Below are 24,404 nucleotides of genomic sequence, written 5' to 3' on the forward strand. Positions count from 1 at the left end.
GTGCAATGCAGTGTGTTGTTTACCATAATGCAACTTTTGTGTGTTATGTTGGTTCTTTTCTGCATCACAATTGAAAAAAAAAAATGGTGGAAAAAAAAAACACCAACTGTGAGTTGTGGTTGTGTTTACAGCAAATAAATTGACTTATTTTCGTAGACAGAATGAAATTTTGGGGTCTTAAATTATATTTGTTTTGGTCTTAAAAATATCTTAAAAAGCATCAATTTTGGCTTTTTAAATGGTGCAAGAACCCTGATTAAACAGACCCAAGGAGTCCTCTTCATCCTGTCATAAATGACTATCTCCCCCCCATGGCAAAGCCATTTAATAGGGAGCGATGAAATGTTTCATATTTTACCAGAAAATGACTCAAAGGAATAGAGCCATGGGTTGTCAGAGCATAAAAATCTGGCTTACAGTTTTGGACTATGTAACTATGTTAGGATTGTTATGAGGTGATTCAACATCCGCTGCCGTTCTGTCCGGAGTCCTGTGTATCTCCCAGGTGAACCAGGAAACCCTCTGTTATGCAGCTTTGGAAGCTAAATTAAAGCTGTTGTGCCACTTTTCTAATGAACAGTCAAAACAATGCGATGCCAGTATTTATCACAGGGTCATAACCAGCACAGAGCATTTTATGATGTCAAAAAATATCCATTAGATATCTTTTCATTTAACAAACTCAGCCTCCAGTTTTATACTTGCTTGGTAAATTTCGACTGAAGAGACACTCTGGGAGCACTGAACCCTGCAGAACTTAATAATGCCTCTATTTGCAAACAAAGCATTATATAAATCATGTGAATACAGCTTTTTGCTTTGGAATGCATTCATTATCACACCAATTTGTTGCTTGAGTTGCTCCATTAGTTGTAGTTGCTCTGTTTTAAGTTTGGACCCTGAGTTCTCTGTATAAAAGGTGCATTTCAGGTCATTATGGTATACTGCTCTCAGACCTCATTAGATCAGGTTTCTAAATTGAAACACAACAACAGACAGCCACGGATACCACAAACTGACCTGGCATCTATTCCAAGTAGGCAATTATCATCCCCAAAAATCCATAAATATGTAGTTTTAGCAATTAAAAACTTACCACTGCAATAAATAAATAAAGAAAAAAGGAACAAATGAAGAAAAAGAAAAATATAACTGCTTCAATACTTTTTTCAATGTCTCCACCTGAGTTTTGACAGGTACTGACTACTCTTTGAGTTGAGCTCTTTCAGTCAACTTATTTTACATTCTCTGCTTGCACCACACTAGGAGTCAACTTGTTTTTCAGGGCCAATACTGATATGTTTTATTACTACTTCATTATACTGATAACCATTATTTGGAAATAATCAGCCTTTACAAATGGAATGGAACACTTTCACCCAGAGGCGTCTTGATTCAATATTGATATCAGTCTGATATCAGCAATAAAAAAACAAGTATTGGATTATATTGGCTGCATCTAAAATATAAGCAATATAAGCACTCCAATACAAGCAGCCCATTTCAGACTTCACTCCAGCATTTCTGTCGACTCCCTGGATCCTACATGCAGAGCCCACATGATCACAACAACAGCGTGTGATCTTAGCTGTGTGGCAGTATTTTTCGTTTAAGTCTGAAAATATCATTGCAGCTAAGTGCAGAAGTTGTCATGCACAAGTTTCCCGTGGTGGCACCACAGACTGTATAAAACACACACATAGCCATCGCGACGTCACCTGTTTGTTCTTGATACTGTAAAATGAAGCCACATTTGGTATGACGCCAGCTGTGAGTTTCCTTTCCAACAGATACAGGGCACCAAGAGGCAACCTCCAGTCTAAGAATATGAGACATTGCGTTTCTCCAGTGTCCGCTTGAGGCTGGCTCTGGAAGTATCAAAAATCACATTCACACCAAGCTAAAAAAAAAAAAAACTGTTTTCAAAGCAGAAATAAACCTATTTACAGCCTGGTTCAAAAAACCTCTCCTGTCTGAGTCGCTAATTATTCTATCAGCACACACTGTACTGGGAGTGAATTTTTTCTAATTTGGCAGTTCAGAGGATATTAAGATCACAAGCTTGCCCAATCAGAGGCACAGCTCAGGGTCACGTGACCAATAAGCTCCCTATAGCTGTACACGAAGCCCTTGCCACTACCAATATGGCCGTGATAGCTGATGTGCTTCATTATCCGTTTCAGAAACAGACAGGTGACGTTGGGGAGACTACATCCATGTTTTATAGAGTCTATGCAGGGCACCCATCAGTAACGTGACCTGAGCTGTGTCTCTGATTGGAAAACCAAACGATCATAATAACTTCTAAACTGCAGGGTTATAAAAAAAATTCACTCACCATGCAGTGTGTGCAGATAATGAAATCAGGGTTTTAGATCCAAGCCGTTTTTTGAACCAGGCTGTGAATAAGTTTTTTATGCTTCACTTTTACTAACTGTATATTGCCCCTTGGGTGGCAAAGGACAGAGGAAGTTTAATATGACCTACCTCATCATTGAGTTTGGGTAATAACAATTGAGCAAGCCATTTCATAACACTCCATACAAGAAAATAACCACAAAAATATGTATGATTCATTCTGATATTGTATTAGATTGATATCAGTATCGGCCAATACTCAAGGCTGTGATATCAGTATTATTTAGGAAGTAAAAAGGTTGTATTGGGACACGCCTACTTTCATCAAAATTTAGAATTTCACAACACAAGACTTTTTTTCCAAGTAGTTTTGACAACTCTTCACTCTTAAAACTTTCTGCATTTGTTTTAAGAGTGAAGAGTTGACCAGTCTCATTTAGTGCAGAGTGATGTTGACCAATCAGATTGTGCTGTGGGCGGGACTCAAAGTAAGTGTCAAGCCAGAGGGTTGAGATACACCAGCAGTGGAGCCAAGGTAGCACACTTTATCATCAACTGATGTATTTATGATCTATAAAATAAAAAAATGATACAGAGGATCAGCCAAATGCTGAATAAACATATAAGACCAGCAACCTGTCAATCCCAGTCTAGCCCAAAAAGTACACTTCACACTTCCACACGCTCAGACTTGGTGAAAAGTTTCCTGCTTTCAGTTAGACAAACCTTCACTTCCATCCAGCCACCATGCCTTATCCCTCCCCTCACATTTATGAGCACAGTACAGCCAACACAATGCCTCTCTCATTTCGCTTTCCTTATTTGTTGTACTTAAAGTCCTTCCTGCTTGACTGACTTCTGCACAGTTACACAAACTGTATCCTCAGCGTCGGCACGGACGAGCGACTTCAGTAATTCTGCCTTTTGAGGTGGAATTGAAGCTCGCTGCTCTCTTTCATGCGCCACAGAATGAGCCATGATTAAATCTGAATATATTCTTGAACCTTGGGTTAATCACATATTACAAAACCCATTACTTACATCTGACAAGTGCCTGGAGATGTGGGCTGTGATCCTTCGGTGGCTGTTTGTGGCTCTCAGACTGAAGGTGTGACAGTTTTACCTCAATTACTGCTACACAAAGGATAATGTTTTTCCACTTTTATCACTTTCTGAAAGTTTTTTTTTCTTTAACTTTAAGGATTTTATCTTAAACACACACATATATAGATATATATTTTTTACTTCTGTTGTTTGTGTTTGATGGTGCTGTGTGCTAAAGGTCCCATAATGTGCAAAAATCATTTTATTAAGTCTTTTAGTGAAATTTGTGGGTCTTTGGTTTTCCTCCCAGCACACAAAATGTGATATTTAATGACAAAACCTGTATTTAGTAGTGCTTGTGACTGTAAAATCCTGACCTAAAACAAACTGTTTGGATTTTGGGGATTTGCCGACGTTAGCGTGTCCCTTTTTTGAACAATCAGGAGCAAGTCTGACCTGATTGGTCCACCGGAGCAGATACCCCCGAACCCCCTCCCCGCCCACTCCCCTAAGAGCCATCACTGCTTTGTTTTTGGCTGTAAACAGACACATTGTTCCATGCACAAGCTTCCCATCTCGGAAGAAGACAAGACTAAGCGGCTAGAGTTCATTTATCAAGGAAATGTGCCAGCTACACTCAGTAAAACTGTGCATGTGTGTGCTAGTCACTTCACGGTTGACTGCTTTTCCAACTTTGGACAGTACAACAGAGGACTAGCGAATAGACTGGTCCTGAATCCAGGCACATTACCAACCATCCACCAACAAACCTCAGACCCTGGAAATGTGAGTATTTTAAATGCTGTGTGCTGTGGAGCAGATGTAAGAGCTTTTCCTCAGTGTCCCCCTTGTCTCTGTGTTAGCTTCAGGATGCTAACTTTAGCTGCAGTTAGCCTGTTGTTTAAGCCTGTAATGTCACGGTAAACGAGCTTCGCTGTTTTCTAAACATTGTGCACTTGAAGCTCGTTAGTCATGGTTACATGGAGCCGCTCTCAGTGACGCAGAAGAGCGTATATATATATATATATATATATATATATATATATATATATATATATATATATATACATATATATATATATATATATATATATATATATATATATTTATATATATATATATATATATATATATATATATATATATATATATATATATATATATATATATATATATATTCTTACTTTTTGGGCTATAGTTTTTTATATTTTTGGCACATTTTACAACTATGCAGTATTCTTACAGTAAGCAAACACCGCGGTCAACAGTTTCCAACTGGCCATCCACAAACAACACAAGTACTTTGAACTTGAATTTATGACCTGTCTTGAGAACATTTGCATCTTTAGAAAGATGATCTTTTCTGAATCACAAGGGACTGAAATAACATATGTTGTATAAATTGCTGCTAAATTATGACTAACTAGAGTCAAGCTGCCATGTTTTTTTGTAAAAAACATTGGATGTGTTGGATTCTTAAGCCATAGCCATCACTGCATTCCTTTCATCTGCTTAGCATATCTTGTTTAAAACCTTCAGGCTGGAGAAAAACAAACTACTTGACTTCGCCGTCTTAAGTTGCAAGCCCAGAGCAAGGCCACCATGTTGCCATTGATATAACCCAAATGATAAGACAGTGGAGCAAACCCTGGAATTTGACCCTTGACCTCCAATAGGTTGATACAAAAGACCTTCTTTTAGCCTGCCAGTCAGGTGGGGCGAACTAAGGAATATCAAAGGACAACTTGAATGTAGTGTCCTTGGGGTCATTAGTGCATCATTACTATTGAGCTACCATCATGTTCAGTATTTTATATATCCTTATTTCTTCCTTCCTGTTCTGTAGGATAACAAGGTTCCTCCTAAAAAACACACCAAAAGCTCTGTAACCTTCATCTATCAGATTGTGTAATCTCTTATATGTCTCTTAAGCCAGGCTTTCATTGATGAGTCATCTCTGAAATAAAGAGCTACAACAGCAGAATTCCCTGGACTGACGCCATACATAGATAGAAGCAATAATGTTGGATGCTGCTCCTTTCAACCCCTTTTTCCTATAGAGGATTTCTTTCCCAATAAATTGGGGTATAGATGGTAAAGCTCTGCCAGGCAATTTCAGAAACAACTTTATTTTCTGTATTTAATTACTTTTGTATTTTTGAAGGAGCATGTGGTTATGAAATTGCCCCTTCATTCTTTCTTTTACATGATACCCTTCAAATGTCTAAGAAAATAAACACAGGACAGAGTATTTGTGGGATGCTTAACACTACCTCATTTATATGAGTATGAAGTCAGTCGGTTAGAATTTCAATTATTTTTAGAAGCCATTAAACGTTAACTAGATCTGTGGTCCATCCCTGCTCCATCTGGCTCAGCTCTTTGCAAAGTGTTGTTCATGTAGTTAAGTGAAATACAATCCGGTATCAACATGGGGTGTTTCATTCTGAAAATAAACAGGATGTTTCCTCTAGATGCCTGGATACCTGTCCTGTTTGATGCCCCAAGCTCAGGCATCCAGAAAGAAAAAATGGCACTCTTTGGAAGCTGGTATGACCTAGTGGTTGGGTCATACGCCAGACAAGACTGTGGCCTTCACCAGGCAGCCAGAATGGGAATAAAATGCTCTGTATCAAATCAGATACTTCTGCAAGTACATGAAGTACACTTTGTACACTAATACAGCAGAGGAAAATCTTACAGGGTAGTGTCGTCTCAAAACAATCACTTCTGCTTCACACCTACTGGAAATGTCAACTGCATTTGACAACCGTTCACATGTGTTCTTCTGCTATTAACTACTTCCATTCTCCATCGTTTGATCTATTCCCGCCCTTCTGCTATGTAGCCCAGATGGTGACCTTTGACGGTGAGAAGTGTTTAGCATTCTACATTCAACTCTTTCACCATTTTCAGTGCACCAGCTGAGAAATCAAAGTGCATCATGTTTTTCTCTACTGTCAGTGAGGACGCACTTATGCACACAAATTGTAAATGTAAGAGCAGAATTACATGATTTGAGACACAGCCACATTTTTCAGCACCTTCCTGCGTGTAGCTCCTCACTCTTTTCCTGTTTCCTGTTCTATCTACTGTTTTCCTCTAAAAGAAGAAATAAAAAGCCCAGAAATGAGCTTAACTTGAAAAATAAAAGACATAGAAGGCTCTAGACAGAGCACAAGCTAGAGTTGACTAAAACTTAAACCTTGTCTTGATTTTGTTATAAATTCTTAATTCCTCAATTTGGTATCCTGTAACATCAGCTCTGTGTGTTAACCCAGTTTATGCCCATTTTTTTTTCCAGAGTTGTAAGGCATATTATTTTATCAGCTGTGTCCCTCTGAATCATGTTAAGTATTTATTTTTTCCATTTTATACTTTGTTGAAGGAAATAGCATTTTTATGACTAGCAACAATTGTTGGTTATAATAATAAAGTTAGAACAAAATAATAATAGTCATAACAGAAACCAAAATCTTTGTCTAAGTTGTCTACTAGCATATAAGTAGAAAAAGTTGCAATAGTACATTTTTGAAGTCAAAATCCCTCCATCACAGGGGCCGCCATTGGCAGCAATTATGCAGCCAGAGTCTGAGCAGTAGAAGAAATCAGTGGAGTCGGGTGAAAAAATTATCATTTTTTTTCTTTCCAGAGTCTAATCACTTCTTGTAAACTCTACCTCTGGACATATTTTACAATCCCCGAAAAAAAATATACAAGAACGGCAGCTGTCAATCATCGTTAAAAGTGATGGAAACCCTTGTTTTTAACCACTTATAACTAACTAACTAATGAAAACAAAACTTTTCAGAAAAAAAAGGACTTGGATACAAGGCAGCCAAATAATATCTTCAAATCAACACAACAAACGGACTTGAGAAACATTTCTACGAGGTGTATTCATTTTTTAAACTTTGACCACAGCCCATCTTGAATGACTGGAGAGCCAGATTGTTTTACCTATACTGCAGCCAGCCACCAGGGGGAGGTTTGTGGCGACCTCACTTCAAGCTGAGCTAGATGACGTCCATTTTTACAGTCTATGGGGAGAACAGGTTAATGAGTCATCCTTTATGCAGACGATTCCTTGTTTTGCATTGCAGATATCATGGTGTATATTTATCAACTTGTCCTGAGTCTGAGGCCTGTTTTCTATTTCCTCTTCAGTACCTATTCCTTATGTCAAAACCCACAAAAGTCCTCATCAGCCCAGCCTCCGTTTGCTGTAAATGGCTGTCCTGAACCCTCTTCACAATGAGCCACGGCTTCACTTAATGCTCCCAAACTTATCCTTTTCCTAAGTGCCCTCTTTGTCATCCCATAATGCAAAGAAAACAGCAGCGCTCACTGCCCAATCTCTTTATGGCACCCTGCCTTCTATCAGGCTCTCTGCCAGCATCACTAAATCCATGGCAGCCTCTCAGTATTTATGACCAGACCCGGGACCCATTTATTAAGTGCACCCTTGTAATTAGCACAATCTCACTTAGTTCAAAAAGAAGCAGCTTTTCCTTTTTTTAAATTTGATCCTGCAGACCATCATTCATGCTTTATTCATTTAAACAGGACTTCCTGCTTTGCCAACGTCTGCCGTACTCACAGCGTTGTTATACAGAAAACACAAACCCCAACAGACAAGGCAACAAATACAATGTTGATAGATGACGCTGGTAGGATTGTTGGATTGTTCACACTTGGACTTTATCCACAAAGCGAATTGAGAGAAGGGGACCTTTAGCCACAAACTAACATTGAAAGTTTCATTTTGGCTTACATTGTGATGAGGAAACTTCTACTTGTGATGTGGTTCACTGATTAAAACATTCAGTTTGGTTTTATGGGGACTGCGTGCTCTCCTGGCTCCCCTCTTTCAAATATTTGTCACTGTTTAGCTGGCTTGTCCCTCTAGCTTCAGTTTTTTGGCTGCATAATGAAAGAAAGCATAAATGTTGGATTTACTCATGCAGATGCAGTGGGGGACTCTGTCTTGGTCTGTATTTCTGTCATGCATGTGAATCAGAAAGATGTATGGAAAGTCTGAAGGTGACTGACAATTTAAGCGTCACTGTCCATGTATGTGAATTTGTACAAGCTGTGTATATAGATGCACACAGTGTGAATAACTACAGGTTTGTGTGTATGTACGTAAGCAGACAAGATGCCTTTGCATGAAATAATTCCACGCCTGACTGACAGCCATGTCACCTGCAGCCTACAGGATTTTATTTACGCATCTCAAAGCCATGATTAGCTATTGCCGACATCACTCACGGTTACATATCTACTGGGCTCTCGGCACACGGCTTGTCATGCCTCACCCATCAGGTACACTCATCTTGTTGAGGAATTTGTGCTCTCCAAGCCGGTTTACTGAGCCATCATCTTCCTCGGAGATTCATGTGTGTCAGGAGGAGAGCAGAGAATGAGTCAGTCAACATGAGAGTGACTGGGCGTGTGTGTTCCTGACAAATGATCTGATAGTACGAGCTCAGTGACATTCACTCATGGTTGCTTGTCCAATGGACTCCCTGCACAGCTTGTCATCTGCAATCGTGATTTAAAAGATCTTTAAATGTATGGCACGGCTGAAAATGTAAAGACCTTTGAGCTCAACACAAAAACACCTGTGCTGTATTGTTTTTCCAGCCTGTCCTCACTCCCAGTCTTCAAATGAAGCAGTTTAGTATCCTTAACCTTATTATTTTGACAAGAAGTTAATGTTTGTGGAGGTACGTTTTATAAAAAAAGACTAAATTCAAATTGAGTAGGTGGTGGGGGCAGGGGTAAAGTAAGAACAGATGATTATGTTTTATTTGCTCCACTGTCAAGTGATATGAGAGGAGGAAGAAAAAAGAGATGAGAGGGAGGGAAGGGATTGTGTTCCTGAGAAAGATCCCAAATCTGTACACCATTCATTTATTTGTTTTTCAATTTCAAACCAAGCATAAAAAAAATATCAAGACCAAAACTTGTTTTCCAATTTCTGATTTTATGCTCCAATCAAACATGGATATCAACCACTCATATCCTCTGTATTCTTCTTTGATAATTTAACTGACCAAATCCACATCTTCTTCCCACTAAGGGTGAGGTAGAAGCTCAATACTGTCGCATCTAACAGCTGTGATCCAGGTCGAAAGCTGTTTAAGCCTCAATAATCTGACACTCAGTGGTCATTTCTCAGCTCTCTGGACATTAGGGATACAGTCCTTTCAATCAGTTGCTGTATTAAACTATGTGAAAAATAAAAACTTTTTTGAATCTTGATACGTTAATATTCTCATTTTTAATTTTTTAAACCTACAATATGAAATTTTTAAGTATAAGTGCTAAGATGATTTTCAAAGTAACTGTAAAAGTCACCATTATTTAATTACACAGACATTTGCTATGTTAGTACTTGCAGTGTTTCTCAACTGGTCTGGCCTTGCGACTCACCATCACCCCCCAATGACGAGTCACGACCATAGACTGTACATAGAGTGGAGAGCGTGGCTCAGCCATTTACCATTGTACGGTTTTGAAGCCAAAATACCCCAGTCACAGGCACAGCCATTGGTAGCAGTCATGCAGTCCAAGTCTGCAAGGTAGAGACTGTGAGGGATTCTGGGAGAATCTGAGTGGAGCTGGGTGACAAAAATAATACTTATTTTTTTCTTTCCAGAGTCTAATCACTTCTTGACTCTACCTCCTGACACACTTTACAATGCCTAAAAAAAATACACAAGAACAGCAGTTGTCAATCATTGTTAACGTTGTATAACTAATCAAAATGAAACTTTTCAGAGAAAAAGAGGGCCTGACTACAAGGCAGCCAAATGATATCTTCAAATCACCACAACAATCAGACATGAGAAACATTTCTACAAAGTGTATCAATTTTTTAAAGTTTGACCACAGCCCATTTGGAACGACTAAAGAGACAGATTTTTTTTACCTATACTGCAGCCAGCCACCAGGGGGAGCAGCTTTTGTGGTGACCTCACAAGTCGAGCAAGATGATGTCCATTTTCTTTCACAGTGTATGGTCCCGACCCATATCAAGGAAAAATGTTTATCTTATATCTATTGAATAAAAAGATACTTTCACTTGCTAACACCCCACTGCACAAAACACACTGAGGTTTTTGTTCTCCTCTGTTATCAATGTTATAAAACACTAATTAATTGTAGTCACTGACACACGTGCATTTCGCCATGCCGATTTCACATTATAAACTTACTTATTGGTCTTTCTCCATACTATGAACTAAATAGTGTTAGCACTACATTATCGCAACCTACTGCTCTGGAATGTTAATAGACAGCACACCACCAAAATATCTCCTTCAAATCAAAAGCACAGGAATTTAAATCAGAACTTAACTTTTAAGTTAAGGAACACTGTCCTAAAGCAAAAAAACAAAAACAAACAAAAAAAAAACCATAAACTTTTTGGTGTTGATGTTACCAAGAAGTGACCAAAAGCAACTGCTTTAGGGTTCAGATTAAAAAACTGAATGCATGAATGATACTCTTGATTTTGAGCTGAGGGATCAAAAATGTACACAAGAGAAAAACCATAAAGATGTAACTTTGGAGTTCCAGGGACTGGAGATCAAGCTGGCTGTTTTTTAATTAAAAGATGAGCCGCCCTACCAACAGAGCCCCAGCTGTTCCTGTGTTACATCAAAACAAAACACCAAACCTCTCGAGCTATTTACCAAACGAAAGATTACAGCTTTGGCTTCTAGACAGAAAACAGTCTAATGTGGTGGACACAACCTTGACAGTATTTTTTCCCAGATTTTCAAGTAGTTTCTCTTACATACTTTTCCTTAATAATGGAAGTTTGTTTTCAGTTGCTATTTTCAGGGGGTTTAAGATAATACTTTATCACGCATCATAATTTCATAACTCTACATCAATGCAGTACACAATATGTCATTTATTTTGTATTAATCCTGGTGTTAGTGGGTCAATCTTGCACTGAATGTTTGATTAATTCCAGACTTCTAGTCCCTAATCTGTCTTTATTTTCCCTCTAGTTTAATGTAGTTAACTGTGTTGGAATACATTGAGTTATTCTGCGGTTACAAAGTGGCACAGACAGAAAAAACAATGGAGAAGAGTGTGAAAGGGAATGTCTTCAGGGGATTCGCTGATATGGCTGAAAGCATTCTAGTGTAAAAAGAATCTGCAGATTAAAAGTGTTTCTTCTACTGATGACCACTCTGATGTTCATCTGCAGCAGTTCGCTCATAAATGTGCAGTTCACAGCTGAGCGGGGCCGGGGGCAGAGGACAAAGAGTACAGAGGATGAATCTGTTGCTCCGGGCTACTACTACTGAATTATTCTTGAAGACCTTGCAACGGAAAATCATCAGGCCCAGCTTCATCTCTTGTTGGCTCGCTCGCCTGTCTGGAAGACTGCTGATGAGCTCTGAGGGGAGACTGGGAGGAGAGGGAAATTATACTGGACTCAGTGGTAGAGCTAGTGAGTCTGATATTTTCTCTGTGAGGGCGGCTGCTTACATGCAAATTGAGGAACTGGCTGGGAGGCTTTTTAAAAACCTTTTGAACCCTGAAACTGAATATTTTTTTCAGTGCGTCAAGAAACAACTATTTGACACTAATAACTAAACATATGCGCATGGTGGACTGGACTGTGTGATTCTGAATGTTTTTCAGGAATTTCATTTTATCCACCTTGTGACAAGACAATATTTCTGATAACAAGTGTTCTTAAATTAGAAGTCATTCGACCACCAAAGATTTAACCCAAAAAGAGGGAACCTAAGAAAAACAAAGCAGAATGAGGAAAACATGATAATAATACTTGTATAAACAATGTTGAATAATTAATGTTAATCTAACTTAAATAGATGAGCCCTATGGATATGCACTTTACCACAGTTATCTGGTCCTACTTTTCAATCATGTTTCAAAGACCAACAATGATAGGCACCTATATATGGGTACCAAATTATGTACTACTATAGGTACTGACCAAATTCTGCCCGTAGTACTGTGTACTGATTCAAGTGAATCAAACAGTGCCATGTCGAGGTACCTAAACACATCCTTATGACTGTGAGGTAGTAGAAGAGAAGGCCGTTTTCCATGCTGGACATGAACACAGCATTACAAGGATATATGTTCATTCATTCATTCATTTTCCAAACTGCTTATCCTGTTCAGGGTCGTGGGTGGCTAAACCCTATCCCAGCTGTCACTGGGCGAGAGGCGGGTACACCCTGGACTGGTCCCCAGTCAATTATAGGACTGACACATAGACAGACAACCTTTCATGCACACACTCTCGCCTATGGACAATTTTTTAAGAGTGAACAATTAACCTGATGAGCATGTTTTTGGACTGTGGGAGGAAGCCGGAGTACCCAGAGAGAACCCATGCATGCATGGGGAGAACATGCAAACTCCACAGAGAAAGGCCAACCGGCCAAGCTGGGAATCGAACCAGTGACCTTCTTGCTGTGAGGCTGCAGCACTAACTGTTGCATCACCGTGCAGCCCAGCTTCTAAATTGAGGAAAAAATATCTTAAATTGAAAAACTTTGAGATGATATGATTCAGAAAATAAAAAAATTATTACCATTTTAACATAAAAGTACCAAAAATTGGTACCGTTGATTACCGATACCAATTGCCATGTACCAGGCAACAGCATAACATACTGTTTCAAATGTGAATGGTACCCAACCCTTTAGGTGTCACATTGAAAACTAGTGGCCTTTAAGCCTCATAGGTTCCAACAATGCACCCACCAGTCAGTCGACTCAGCCCAGCCCCTAATTTTGCCAATCTTAAATTGTATCCACAAGTCCTGAAAAAAAATCAATTCCTTTACTGTGAGTAAATGAATGAAAAGCAACATACCTGGCTTTAGCTTTGATTTATTCTGTTTTAAAGACAGATACTTTAAAAAATGACCAAATGGGGTTCCCTTGGTTTTTATAGTCAGTCTCAAGTGGACACTCTGAACACTGCAGTTTTCACTCCCCAGCATGTTTTCCTGCTTAGTCCAAGTAAAGGTTTCATGACTAGTTTTAGTAGACACATCACTGTCTTAATAATTGGGTATTAAAGATTTGTTTTTAAAACTTTCTTCCTGAGGAAGATTATTACTGATATAACAAAAGGCAGAATATGAGGGTTAATTATTTAACTTGTTTATTCTTACCTCAATTATAAAGTCAGATCTAGTGCTGGAGTTGTTAAAATGCAAGGGAAATGCAGGAGTAGCTTAAGACATACCCTGCAGAAATCTTTTCTTTATCAGCTCTTGAGTTCTGAAATCTAAGAAACATAACTGAAAAACTGATCAAACATTTAAAAATTTGAAGTTTGCTGTGTCAGAAAGTCTGCTATCCCTTTGACAAAGGCAGGACTGTGTCCAAATACTCCTCCGTCGGCACACCAGCATTGTATCACATATCCGAAAGGCACTTGTTCATTGATTTATAAATGATGCAGCATTTAATTTCAGCCGTTCCTTGAGACCTTATTCAGGCGATTATTGGCTCGGCTGTCTCTCCTTTCACTTGTAATTAATAATACCATAAATACATCTTATTTGGTGCTTTTTGTACGAGCCATAAATCAGGAAAAGTGACTTAGTGAAGGTCATACTCAAAAACGAGTACAGGCGTTCTCTCAGTTAGGCTCAAGAGGAGAAGCTGATAACACTCAATTTGTTTTGATCACTTTTTAAGTTTGAAATCTGGTCCCCACTTTGCTACTGGCTGAAGTATCCCAATATGTACAAGACTGATATCAATTTGGTTACCAGAGGCTGAATCATACTGAGTTGATTTCCCTTCTTGGGTCACTGGAAGTATCTGATTTAAGTGTAATTCTGAAGTTTTGACAGGTTTCTATGAATTCCAGTACAGACAATCTTGGCTATGTTGTGGAAACCTCTTTACATAAAAACTGGCTTTGCAGTAAGCAAATAATATGTTTCACTGTACTTGGGCTGTTCTAATATTTGCTGTTTTGCTTCTCACTAAAATACTTGCTCGCTTTAGAATATCAGCTTTAGTGTTGGTTCTGGGTCAATTATCTCATCATCTGTTGGATGGATGACTTTGAGGATTGGTTCAGACAGTAAATGGCTCTCTCAGGATAAATGTCGATTCTTTTGCTGATTTTTCCCCCTTTTCTTTTTGGAAACTAGTCTTCCACAAAAATACAAGTTTGGATTGAAAAAATATCCTCGAAACTTGTGGCATCATAATCAACTTTGGCAGTAATTTGTTTAACTTATATTTTGAAGACAGTGAAGACACTAAGCCTATGTCAGAACTATGTCTTTTGGGTTAATCTCACAGTGTAAATGTCTAAGGTGAGAAATCATGATCCAAAACTTGTGTTGAGCTATTACACTGATTCTGTTGCTCCAAAGCAAAAACAATAGAAATATACACTCACTGGCCACTTTATTAGATACACCTTGCTAGTACCGGGTTGGACCACCTTTAGCCTTCAGAACTGCCTTAATCCTTGGTGACATAGATTCAACAAGGTCTTTGAAACATTCCTCAGAGAGTTTGGTCCATATTGACATGATAGCATCACACAGTTGCTGCAGATTTGTCGGCTGAACATCCATGATGAGAATCTCTTGTTCCACCACATCCCAAAGGAGCTCTATTGGATTGAGATCTGGGGACTGTGGAGGACATTTGAGTACAGGGAACTCATTGTCATGTTGAAGAAACCAGTCTGAGATGATTCCAGCTTTATGACATGGAGCGTTATCCTGCTGGAAGTAGCCATCAGAAGATGGGTACACTGTGCTCATAAAGGGATGGACATGGTCAGCAACAATACTCAGGTAGGCTGCGGACTTTAAACCATGCTCAGTTGGTACTAAGGGGCCCAAAGTGAGCCAAGAAAATATCCCCCACACCATTACACCAGCAGCAGCAGCTTGAACTGCTGATACCAGGCAGGATGGATCCATGCTTTCATGTTGTTGACACCAAATTCTGACCCTACCATCTGAATGTGGAGCAGAAATCCAGACTCATCAGACCAGGCAACATTTTTCCAATCTTCTATTGTCCAGTTTTGGTGTTGCTGTGTGAATTGTAGCCTCAGTTTCCTTTTCTCAGCTGACAGGAGGGTCACCAGGTGTGGTCTTCTGCTGCTGTAGCCTATCTGCCTCAAGGTTGGACGTGTTGTGTGTTCAGAGATGCTCTTCTGCAGACCTCGGTTGTAACCAGTGGTTATTTGAGTTACTGTTGCCTTTCTATCAGCTCCAACCAGTCTGTCCATTCTCCTCTGACCTCTGGCATCAACAAGGCATTTTGGCCCACAGAACTGCTGCTCACTGGATATTTTCTCTTTTTGGGACCATTCTCTGTAAACCCTAGAGGTGGTTGTGGGTTAAAATCCCAGTAGATCAGCAGTTTCTGAAATACGCAGACCACCACGTTCAAAGTTTCTTAATCACCTTTCTTCCCCAGCAGATCGTCTTGACCATTTCTACACAACTAAATGCATTGAGTTGCTGCCATGTGATTGGCTGATTAGACATTTGTGTTAACGAGCAGCTGGACAGGTGTACCTAATAAAGAGGCCGGTGAGTGTATATTTCCACATAAAATGAACATTTGACTTCGCTGTTGTAAGATGTAATTCAATGATGCCTGTGGGATACCAAAACGGATAAAATGTATACAATATCCAACATTGATTTCCAGGCATACAGAGCGGCGAGCATCACATCTTAGCTCTGACCCATGGGATACAGTATGGATCACTATACTGGGTCACGTTTACGTTATTCCACCCTGCGAATCGCCTGAAGCCTGGCTTAGTTGCAGACAGGAATGAGGTCACTTATGGCAAATGGTTTCCTGATATCTAACCCTTTAAGAGATTTAGTTGTCTCAGAGCCCCTTTGGCTGTTCATGCATTTCTTTGCATTTAATGAGACACATGGCTCCATCTGTGCTTCTCATTTCACTCACATTTATGATTTCTTATCCTTTTAAATACTCTGGGTTTGGTTTTGTTCAAGTTCCCCTTACCTGAAAATCCTCCACCATTTCTCAGATCTAAATCTTCCACCACTCCCTCTCAGTCTCACATTGCTACACCTAACCTCTGCAATATATTTGCACTATCCCAGCACAGGACAGAAATCCCAGTCTCAATAAATCCTTTCCTACTTTCCATTTGAAATACAGCTAAGCATTATGTCATCGAGTGTGGTGCAGAGCCACTGTGATACGCTAAGTGGATTCAATCACAGCGAGAGCCAAGGAGAGAAGAGAGAAAAGGAGGGAGGGAGGGAATCAAATGACCATTTTTCCTCTGAAATGGTCGCCTGCCACCAGCGCAGACGCCCAAAAAGCCCAACACTGAAGAGCACCAGAGAGAGCTGCCCCTGGCACTCACAGCTCATGTCTGATCAGTGCTACTGAGTGCAGACAGATGGTTAATTGCTCGGCTGCATGCATGTGTGTGTGTGTGTGTCATCTCAGCAGATAGGTGTCTGCTCCATGTACACCTGCACTCCATTGACATTTGAGGACACAGCCGTCAGCCAGCACTGAGTAACAATTCTGCTCTGATTTTTTTCTTTTTACAACCAGCACGCTCAAACCACACATGCTGTACTCTAAAAGAATGATTTATTCAAAACATGCACATAAATGCTACTAGCAGCATGTGTCAGTGGTTACAATAAAAAAACAAAAAACATGCAAACCTCTCATCACAGCTTGGAGAGCTCAAAGTGAAACACACTAAATGACTCTGCTTTGTGTACGCTTGGGTCACAGTGGCAGATAAAAGCTTTTGTGATGGATAATGGGCGTTGAAAGCTGCAGCCTGAAACCAGACGGCGTTAGAAAAAGAGCGGTTGTCAAATAGTGACAGATATGCAGCAGTGATGTGGTGACTTAAGCTGGGTTTAAGGCACCAACGGAGAAATTATGGCTCTGTGTCGACAGTTACTTAACTTTTCACGCTGTCCAAAAACTTTAAGCAGAGGAATGTTGTGAAGACAGGAACTTACCAGCAATGATGGGGGCCAGGCGGAAGATATCTGAGAGACGGCTGTTGATTGGTTCATAGGGAGAGTATTCCATCAGATCATTAGCTGCATGGGGAAAATGACAGGAAACAAAAGTGCTCATTTTGGCTCTGTTAATGTGTCTACACTGTGTGGGTGGATGTTGTTGATTACTATATTATCAAAGCATGACCAATTAGTTTGTTACTCATATTAATACACTTAGTAAGCAAAAAATCTCCAATTCTGAGACTGTTTTCAGGTAAATTAACCATTTAACAAACATAAATGCCATTTTCTACAGCCTGAAACTGAACCCAGTACCTAGATTTTAGATTTCCCGATAACAGGCATAAAAACAACAAAATATTGCTCTGCTAGTCCACAGTGGTTGATTGTTAACCTGGCTTGATTTGTTGTTTATGCTAAGTGATGATCATATTTGTTGGTTTTTACAGTTGGAATACTGGCTATTACTAGATACCCTATACCTTATGCCCTGTAACCCATTCCCTGTCATCATTCCCATTCCGATTCTGGCATCCGGAAACTGCAATAATAGGAATACCTATGGTACTGAGTACCCCAATCTTTACATTTCTTGCATCTTATGGACTTTTTTCTTTAAATAATGCACATTTTCTCAATTGTTTTGACTTTCAAGTTAAAATATTTGACTGATTCAGTGACATAAAATAAAATACAGATGTTTGCTTTATACCAATTCTTACCAGTACTTCTAAAAGTGTCATTATAAGAACATTTTAAAGTATAATTATGAATTATTCGGATGTATAAATGTTTATAATTCTAACCATTTTAATTTTTTCTTGAAATTTACGATTCAAACAATGACAGAAACGTTGAGTTTGGGAACAGTAATCATCTCAGATAGCTGTAACTCTCCCTAAAGGGGTGTAAGGATTGTCTATAATATGGATATGGGGTATTATTTATTCTTATGCACACAGACTAACCTTTGACCAAATTTATAGAAATATAAAAAGTTAAGGGTTTGAATACTACTTCCTACATCACTTTGGTTGAAGGGAGCTTAATGACTGAATCGTAGCTGTAAACAGGTCCGTACCCTGCAAACTTTGAAATATGCTCCAGAAGATCCTGAGGCAGTTCTTCTCCTTCTTCATGCCTCTCCTACACCTGCAGTTGTACAGCGGGCTCTGCTTCATGGCGTCTATCGCGCTGCGGCACTCGCCCTGCGCCTCGGGACCGGTCACCGCGGTGAAGTTGCTCTCCCTCCCGGCCACGCACTGCCTCATGGTCCGGTATTTGGTGCTGCAGCTGTACTCCTTCAGACATTGTTCACTGGCCTTCACGCAGTCCAGACGGGGGGAGCGGGAGGGTGAGGTGCTGTCTCCCCTCAAGGTGAACACGGAGTCTGGGAGGAGGAAGTCAGACAAATTTGTTTTTACGATGGAAAATAAACAGATGACATTGTTTCACGCACAACAGCCTGAGCGGTCAGTCGACTGTCACAAGAGGAGCGGAGATTATTATGATGCAGAGTTTCCAATTAACACACCTAGATGCGCTGAGCATGACACAAACTTTCTAAACCATGGTTGAGCAGCAATGTCTCAGCTATAATAAAAAAATAAAAATGAGAAAGATAAATCTCAATAAAGGAAAAAAAAATGTTTAATGCGCCTGTTGAAGTGCCTCTGTCCGGTGCAGAAACAGGTGCATTTATAATGATAAACAATAAGCTAAATGAAAACAAAGGCATCACTTACCCGGAAAGGACAATATAGCAACGAAAGTTATTAAAATCATCGTGCTCTATGGAGATACTGGTTTAAAGATGTCGGAGTTAAAAAACAAGGAACTTGTCAGACAGAGCCGTCTCCCCTCTTGTGCAGCACATTGTGCGAGTTTAAGTGTTGAAGCATCCTATTTATCCAACTATGAGAATCCAAACTCTCCTCTGAAGTCCAGCATTAAAAACTGAACCGTGTGAGCATCCAGCCGGAGTTAAGGACGATTAAAAATCACAAGTGAGACACATTTCCACTCTAGTTTCTGACCGCTGCTCCGTCACGCAGACAGCGCGGGTGTGTCTGATCCCAAACTTCACACCACGCATTAAAAAAAAAAAAACTCCTCCAACACAACCTAATCACCAATTACTTGGGCTCAGATTGTCCATCAAAGCTCCGAGATGACTGGCTTTTTTTTTCCTCTCTCAACATCCCACCCTGAAAGTACATTCCGTTTCACAGGTGCAGAAACCAAAAAGAAAAAAAAGCCCACACTGTTTGATCCGCACCACTCTCCGCTCTGATCAAACACTGAACCTTCAAGATGCAGCGGGCGAGGGCGTGACGTCACGCAGCCACGCGCGCAATAACATTTCATAGAGGCATTTAGAGGCTGGTCATGTGGTCTGAACGAATTGATTCCCAGCGGGTTGGTCACATCTGTAGGGAAATTTCAGCTGGATTGAAATGACTTATTAACGCAGTGAGATACCTACATTTATAGGAGCACATCATATATTTATGCAACCTGCAGACATGTGTAACATTAATGACAGCAGCCACAGTGCAGTGGAATTTAAAGCCATTACAATCTGTTTTCAAGGTAATCCTCAAACTGAACTGCATAAATGGAAAAGCTAATCTGATGGAGGGAAAAACCAACGCACTTTATCTGCTGCAGCAGCAAAACAGTAGTTACAGTCGACACAACTTTTTCCATCAAAGTTAGTTTTCCTGAGCTGAAAGAGTGATTTAGAGGATGAGTGAGAAATGAGACAGCACTCAATCCATTACAGTGTGTACAGTCTGGGACCTTGAGATTTGCCATATAGACGTTCTGCACAACAGGTACCAAACCAATGTGGTCCCACTTTGTACTCACTGCATTAAAGTTAAGTACAGATGTTCATGTTTTTAAGTGTGATAACATTTTCTTAGTTTGGGACATTTTGTTGCTGCCTTGTTGCAAGATCTTACAGCTGGCACTTTTTCCCCTCCTGATATTATTCTGATCCCCAAACCTGTCTGTGGGATGCAGATTTAGTAGTTATATGTAAAAGGTGGCAGCACAGAGCAGTTTGTTGCTCAAGCAGCTGTTTTATAAAGCTTGTTTTTAAGCTTATTTCAGTGCTTTTAGGCTTTTAATTAGTGAGACTGGGCAGTGGATAGTGGTAAAGGGCAGCAGGCCAGCTACATAGAAAACCATTTCTTCAACAAAACACCCACAAATTCATAAATCTCTTAATTCAATTCTGTCAGATTATTTTTCATACTTCCATTAGGGGACCAAAAAGCTGATTCTAACAAGCACCCTAAGCCATCGCCCACAAACATACACAACTTATGCCTCACTTTTGCTTGCATACGTGAACGGTTTCCATAGATTCACAAAAGATTTCTCTTGTTTTTCTAAGAAAATGTGTCTTTGATGTGTAGAGACCGCTGGGTGGGGGCTGATGTCCATTGTTTTGCGAACCAGGCTAATAAAGGTGATGTTGATTTCCAATCAAACTAACAGAGACAAAATCTGAATGTTTAAAGTGTAAAACCGCGCTCCAGCAATATCACATCACATTTTGTCACAGTGTGATAAACTGGATTAAAAAAATGTACAAAGTCAATTTACAATCAACAAAGCCACCTGAAATCGGGAAATAGCTTTTTAGCTAGTAGAACACCCGTTGACTGAAACTGGCTGAAAGACAAAATAAAAATAAAAAATCATAATCTGGGCAAATAAATCAAAAGAAAAGCAAATCAACTTTGCACAACCAATGGAAAAGCAAACTTTAAATGGCCAAACTATTATAAACTGCCTGACAGCAGCTTGTACTCTGCTGTTAAATTTAGAGAACAGGGTCCTTGCTGTACCAACCAACCCTGTCATTTATTTATTATCCGCTAAGTCATTGTTGTTCGCTTTGGGTAACCCTGCTGCCCCAGAGCACCTCCATTGTTGGCTTCTTCATGTGTAAAAACAAAGCAGAGAGCAAGGGGAGCAGTTGGATTAAGTTCAAATGCAGGTTCATTTATTTATGGAGAGGAAAAAAGATGAGCAGCTGAATATGAAAGAATACAAAATTCAAGATGAACACTTTGGGGGAAAGAGTCAGTCCTAAGCAGTGTGCTTTGATTTTTTTTTTCATACAATAAATAGTATGTATTCATAAACAAGTTTTCAGGGAAAGAAAGCAGCCATTGGTGTATGTTTCAATAATCATATCAGTAGATGAATGATATGGAAATATTATGGTTTCCAGCTCAAATATTTATCTTATCACTGGTTAAAGGGTCTGTGAAAGCGATCAAGAAAAGCAAATGTTTTCCAGGAATAAGACTCTGTTTCCCATGAGCACTTGTACCCACTGTTGTAAGGACGGGGCTCTTAAAGGGGAGTAAATTTGTTTTAAAGTGAATGATCAGATCATTTTTTAACACAACTTTTTTTTGTTCAAGAGAATTTTTATAATAAACTCAGTTTGTCCTGTAGTTTAGTAGCTGGCTATATTTAGTGCTACTAACAACCTGGTGCTCAGAGACATGTCCATAAATTGTGTTGTTAGTGAATTTTCGTTATGTCCTCCCAGTGCTCATCTACCAACTCCAACCCCGCCAAGCAGAGCTAACGTAACCTCACTCTTTATTAAATTGACAGACTCTCAAGTTTGAACAGACCACTGCAGAATAACTGCTGACTGTGGGTTGGAATCAACATTAGCATAAACAGCTCAACCCGTGTTTTAGCCTTTAGCCTGTGCTCTATCCTGTTTAGCTTTCTTCTGCTCATCTATCCTTTTCTTTTTTCCCAGTTGTGCGCCTGTGTCCACAAAAACTACAAAGCCAATCCAAGAAATTGTTTTTGGCAGAGAAAAAAACAGACCTCTTCTTCTCACTGCTAAACTTTAATGGTGTTGTCCCCGAGTGTTAGACATGCCATACATCAATCTGGTCTTGTCCGATCTGATCAGGAAGCTAAGAAATAACATGTTAGACAAAATCCCAAATCCTGTTTTTTTAGTGTTCAAATGCATTATTTATCATGAATACTTTAAATATAAATATTTGCGTTGTCCACTGGGCCATAATTCGCAAACCCCTTGCAGCAATTTTTTTTTTTTTTTTTTTAGATACAAAGTTGAAGCTTTTTTCCCAATTGCCCTTTCAGTAAGGTCATAAAAGGACCTTAAAATAATAATAACAGGTGTGTTTCCCAACCACCTGAAAACTCCCTACAGGAGCTTTAATTAGCAAATTAAAACAAAGCTCTGTATCATCATCCGGCACAGTGTTCAGGAAAAGAGCTGAAGGGATGGACAGTATTCCAGCAAACGGAATTGATTTGGCCATGACTGATCAATTGTGTGAGCCTAGTGGATTACATTAGTATCATAATAAAAACTCATCCGGCTAAATGTGATTCATGTCACACTTCCCATCTTAAGTAAAAGCCATGGATTAAAAACATTGATTAGTCTGTATTTATTGTGTTGGGAGAGAAAGCTTTCATAGCATTGGACAGATTTTAATACCACCCCAACACTGTACATCGAACAGCTCCTCCATCGTCCAAACAACATTTCCTCTTGTGCATCTTATATCCAGCTGAACAGTTTACCACATGGCCATTTGTCATCCATAATGAAGTGTTTAGAGATTATTGGATGGGCTCTTGTAAATGCACTGAGCTATTGGACCAATAAGTCAATATTTCTTTGTAGAGCTTAAGCAGCCCAAGTGCTTCAGCTTACAGACAGTGCTAATCATTAAAAATGTATTTGATAAGAATGGGGCTTGTTAAAGGGGAAACAAGACGTCAATAGAATTTTTGGCACATTTAAAAAGTCAATAGGTGAAGACGCTCAGAATTCACAGGGTGCTATTTCTTGTGTGTGTATGTGTGTGGGGGGAATTTAGATATTTAGATACGTAGTTTTCATTTTTGTTTTTTTGTTTATTTTTTGTTGTTGTCATTGTTGATTGTTTGCAGTTGTTTTTTTGTGTGTGTAATACTCAGCTGTTTTTGTATGACTATTGACAGTAATTAATATATACTGTAAACAGATTTCTATTAATTTTACTATTTCATATTATATATATATATATATATATATATATATATATATATATATATATATATATATATATATATATATAATGTATAGGTGGTGGGTATGGATAAGATTAACTTCCACACTTCCACTCCTTTTCGGGTGTATGATTTATTTAATCGCTTGATATGTTTTATTGCTTTATCTTTCATGCGTTTGGCTTCTGTAGAGTTTTTTGTTTGTTTGTTTGTTTATTATATTGTCATAATAATTATTATTACTATATTTGTATTATTTTATTATTATTTTTATATATTTTTATCATTGTTGTTGTTATTATTTTGTTTGAAATAAACTTTCCTACAACTGCTGCTAATAGGTGTATGACAAACTGTGACAAATGTGATAAAAAACAGTATCAGCATTCTACACTGCAGCTTCATGCAAATATTACTCCATTAAAATACATTTATCTACTGGAATATACAACATATGAGCTTAGGCATGTGATTGATCACTGTTTATGAAAGCCTCAGTGGAGGCAAGGAAGCCTCCAGTTGTTAAGTTTCCATCAACAGCAGCTAATGCTGTATTTCCTGCGTATGATAAATCCTTCTTAAACAAATGAAAAATCTATACGGCATCATCAACAGGAAGAGGCTCAAGCTGTGGGGGTCCCTCGCCCATTCATGCCGCGACTCTTTATTACCCTGCAAAAGCTCTCCCTCAGCATTATCCATCCCCGCCACTTTATGGTGATCATTCATTGAACGTGTCCCCCCAGAACACTGAAGCCTGCCCCACACAGGAACGCTCACAAGCTGAGATTTATTAGCCGCTAATCGATACCATTGTATATCACAGGATCAACACTAACCAATTACCGGGTCCCCAGGCCAGTCTCTGCACCTCCGACAGGAAGCCCTA

The 24,404-nt window shown here is 39.2% G+C and overlaps 1 protein-coding gene across 1 annotated transcript in view; it reads right to left on the minus strand.

Moving 5' to 3' along the window:
• gfra1b (gdnf family receptor alpha 1b) overlaps positions 1-19,747 on the minus strand; it is a 39,756-nt gene extending 20,009 nt beyond the window's left edge. The window contains exons 1-3 of the mRNA XM_074664107.1: positions 19,186-19,747; positions 18,522-18,830; positions 17,435-17,518 (exon numbers count right to left, since the gene is read on the minus strand). Coding sequence (XP_074520208.1) covers positions 17,435-17,518; positions 18,522-18,830; positions 19,186-19,225 — 433 coding nt within the window. The 5' untranslated portion in view covers positions 19,226-19,747. The remainder of the gene's footprint in view (positions 1-17,434; positions 17,519-18,521; positions 18,831-19,185) is intronic.
• Between the last annotated feature and the right edge of the window lie 4,657 nt (positions 19,748-24,404).

This window comes from Halichoeres trimaculatus, unplaced genomic scaffold (assembly GCF_033239565.1).
Source record: "Halichoeres trimaculatus isolate MK-OKI-2021-1 unplaced genomic scaffold, fHalTri1.1 fHalTri1_scaffold_23, whole genome shotgun sequence".
In the NCBI taxonomy this organism is placed as follows: Eukaryota; Metazoa; Chordata; class Actinopteri; order Labriformes; family Labridae; genus Halichoeres; species Halichoeres trimaculatus.